Source organism: Aegilops tauschii, chromosome 7 (assembly GCF_002575655.3).
Source record: "Aegilops tauschii subsp. strangulata cultivar AL8/78 chromosome 7, Aet v6.0, whole genome shotgun sequence".
NCBI lineage: Eukaryota > Viridiplantae > Streptophyta > Magnoliopsida > Poales > Poaceae > Aegilops > Aegilops tauschii.
This window is the reverse complement of record NC_053041.3, coordinates 324,320,162-324,323,946: the sequence shown is the minus strand read 5'-3', so window position 1 is coordinate 324,323,946 and position 3,785 is coordinate 324,320,162. Positions and strand designations below refer to the sequence as shown.

The window sequence follows — 3,785 nt, the reverse complement described above, 5'->3', positions numbered from 1 at the left end:
ATTCCCCTATATCAGATGATGATGAAGACAGATCACTTCGCCTGGAGTGATGCCGTTAAAGAGGCACTTAAGAAACAGTTGGCTGAGCCGCCCATCTTGGCTTCTCCCATAGACAAAGAGCCTTTGCTCATGTACGTGCCGACTAATAATAAGGTCGTCAGTCTGGCTGTTATTATGGAGCACAAGCAGGCGGGTAAAGAGTATCCAGTCCAGCGGTCGGCCTATTGTGTCAGTGAAGTTCTCACAGAGTCCAAGCAACGATACCCACATTGGTGGAAACTGGTGTGTGGAGTGTTCATGGCCAGCCGCAAACTTAAGCATTATTTCCATGGACATCCAATCACGGTGGTCAGTTCTGCTCCACTTGGTGACATAATTCAAAATAGAGAGGCTAGAGGCCAGGTTGCTAAGTGGGCAATTGAGCTTGGGACGCATCATCTGAAATATATGCCCAGAACAGCCATCAAGTCTCAAGCTTTGGTCGATTTCATAAATGATTGGACAGAGCTGCAAACATCTGAGGAGAAGCCTGATAATACATATTGGACGATACACTTTGATGGGTCCACGCAATTGGAAGGCTCGAGGGCTGGAGTTATTTTAGAATCTCCACGAGGTGATAAATTTTGTTATATCTTGAGGCTCATGTTCCGTTGTACTAACAATGCAGCTGAGAATGAAACTTGGCTCCATGGACTCTGTATGGCCAAGGAGATGAACTTGAGCCGGGTTAAGTGTCTGGGCGACTCAGACTTGGTGGCACAACAAGTTTCGGGGAAGTGGGATTCTAAAGACCCGCTCATGGGAGCTTATCGACAGGCAGTGAAAAATATTGATGGTCAATTTCAAGGTTATCAGGTGGATCACATAGACTGGCGGGAAAACGAGGCCGCTGATGCACTGTCTCGGATTGGGTCACAGCGTAAGCCGGTTCCCCCCAATGTGTTCCTTGATGTGTTGCATAATCCTTCTGTTAAATTACCGTTAGTGGAAAATCTTGCTATACCTGACCTAGAGGGGCAGTCGGTGGCGGTTGTTCGTGCCATCCCTGAATGGACGATGCCTGATCTAGCTTACTTGACTCGAGGCGAGTTACCTGAAGATGAAAATCTGGCGCGACAGATTACAAGGCGGTTTAAGTCCATGACTATTGTCAATGGCAAGATACACAGATGTAGTGTGACCGGCGTGTTCCAACGTTGTGTTTCTCCTGAAGAAGGCCATGAGATCCTACAAGAAATTCATGCAGGTGATTGTGGTCATCATGCCGGGTCATGATCTTTGGTGGCTAAACCTTTTCGTCATGGGTTTTTCTGGTTAGCGGCTCATGCTGATGCAGAGGACATTGCTAGCAAGTGTGATGGGTGTCAGAAATTTGCAAGGCAAGCTCATGTGCCAGCTCAGGAATTGCGAATGATACCGATCACCTAGCCATTTGCGGTCTGGTGGCTTGATATGGTTGGGCCGTTCAAGAGGTCTAAAGACAAGAAGACACACCTTTTGGTGGCAGTTGACAAGTTTACCAAGTGGGTTGAAGGAGAGCTAGTTAGACATTGTGAAGTAGTGACTACAGTTCAGTTTGTTAAAAAACTGATCTCCCGCTTTGGTTATCCTCATAGTATCATCACTGATAATGGGACAAATCTGTCTAAAGGTGATATGGAGGAGTTCTGTCAAAGAGAACACATCCGTCCTGATGTATCCTCGGTGGCTCATGCACAGTCCAATGGTCAGGCAGAGGATGCTAACCCGGAGATATTACAAGGGATCAAGCCCCGGCTTATGGTTCCTATAGAACGAACGCCGGGTTGTTGGGTTGAAGAGCTTTCTATTGTTCTTTGGATTATCAGGACCACCCAAACAGATCAATAGGCTACACACCCTTCTTCATGGTTTATGGTGCAGAGGCGGTTCTCCCAAGTGATATTCATCACGACTCGCCCAGGGTGGCAGCTTACGTTGAAGCAGACAATGAGACGGTGCGTCAGAACTCTCTCGATGCCTTGGATGAATAATGTGATCTCGCGGCAGCTCGATCGGTGATTTACCAACAAGACCTGCGTCGCTATCATAGCCACAGAGTTCGAAGTCGGACGTTCCAGGAGGGCAACTTAGATGCTCTGTTTGATTCAAAATCAGACAAGCATGCATAAGCTATCACCCCCTTGGGAAGGGCTTTTGTGGTCAGCAAAAACTTCAATAACAGGTCATATTATCCCATCGACATACGTGAACACAATAAGTCATCTACCTCTAAGGAGGAGACCAACATGCCTTGGAATATTGCTCATGCCTATCCTTACTACACTTGAGCCACCGGCTCCAATCATTGCACATATATATCATGTATATAATTTTTATGATCATAAAGCCAGCATCCCCGAAACTAGGGGCTTGTGTCATTTCATCTCATATATTATGCATGAGTCTTTTATTAATTGATCATAAGGGCACTCGGGGGCTCCAACTTACCGAGTTTAGCTTACTCACCCTTTTGACCTGGCAAAAACACCACATTATTGGTTACACCTGCCCATATGATTGATGCTACTCCGAACGAGATGACCTGCCATACTCTTGACAAGTCAATCTTTAAGACCCTAAACTTGTCTAGGTTGAAATGATGGTTTAAGTCGTGAGAGAGCCAACCTACTGATAGTAAGGATAACCAAAGGCTATATGCCAAATCTTCTTTGAAGCAAGACTCGAGCTTTGAAAGATGGTCTTTTTATTTAGCCTAAAAGGCCGACTTGCAAATATTGTGATATACATGTTTGTATTGTTTACTTTCTGTCTTTGCAGGAATTTTAAAGCTCTTGATCATATTTATGCAAAAACTCTAAAATTCCCGGGTCAGAACACGACCGGGTTATCACTGATCAGTATAGAGTTAATTGAGGCCATGAGCCGCGAAGTTATCAACTCAAAGAATTTCATGATAAGGAGTCATTCGGTTATCAACCAGACATTTCTTTTAAGCAATCAAGTGTTGCGATTGTAAGTCCCCAATTTGTGCAAAGTTGGGTTATATTACAACTTCAGGTAGCCTATATGTCAAAATATCAGATGAGCAACCCCATTAAAAGGATTGTGCAAAGCAAATATGTATTGAAAGCTTTGTCGGATTGTGGGTTCCGGCAAACCCTTGAGGTTCGAACATTGGGGTGCGCACGAAGATCTCTCTCTCCCTGGCTCGCTCGCAGAACGATCTCAAGGCCTAGCTCGCCGAACACAAAAAACAAGAGACACGGGGGTTTATACTGGTTCGGGCCACCGTTGTGGTGTAATACCCTACTCCAGTGTGGTGTGGTGGATTGCCTTGTAGGCTGGGGATGAACAAGTACAAGGGATGAATAGCCTCCAGAGGAGAGGTTTTCTTGAGCTCGGTGAGCTTGCGTGTGTGAGGTAGATCTGGATGATCCATCCCCAGATGAGTTGCCTTCTACGGTGGTGGCTAGTCCTATTTATAGTGGCCTTGGTCCTTTTCCCAAATATTAGGCGGGAAGGGATCCCACAATGGCGAACTTTGAAGGGAGAAAACTACTACAAGTTATCCTGACAAAAGGTGGTCTTCGCCTGCCAAAGGCTCTGGTGGTGACGCCGTCGTGGGCTCCATGGTGACCTCCGTCCTGCCCTCCTGCTACTCTTGGTCTTGTTGCACCGATATGGAAACCTTTGCTTGATGTCTCGGGATTGCTCGCCTGCGCCTGCCCCTTTAGCACCAAAGAGGCAACTGGTACTCTACGCCCACTGGTGCCCGCCTGGCTTCGGTCGTCATGGCTCAC

The 3,785-nt window shown here is 46.5% G+C and overlaps 1 protein-coding gene across 1 annotated transcript; it reads left to right on the top strand.

The window, feature by feature from the left end:
• Nucleotides 1-702: 702 nt before the first annotated feature.
• On the top strand, nt 703-2,811 carry LOC141027132 (uncharacterized). The gene is made up of 4 exons (XM_073504096.1): nt 703-1,249; nt 1,655-1,785; nt 1,851-1,979; nt 2,803-2,811. Exons 1-4 carry the CDS (start codon nt 703-705, stop codon nt 2,809-2,811), a joined length of 816 nt encoding a protein of 271 aa, XP_073360197.1.
• The last annotated feature ends 974 nt before the right edge of the window (nt 2,812-3,785 follow it).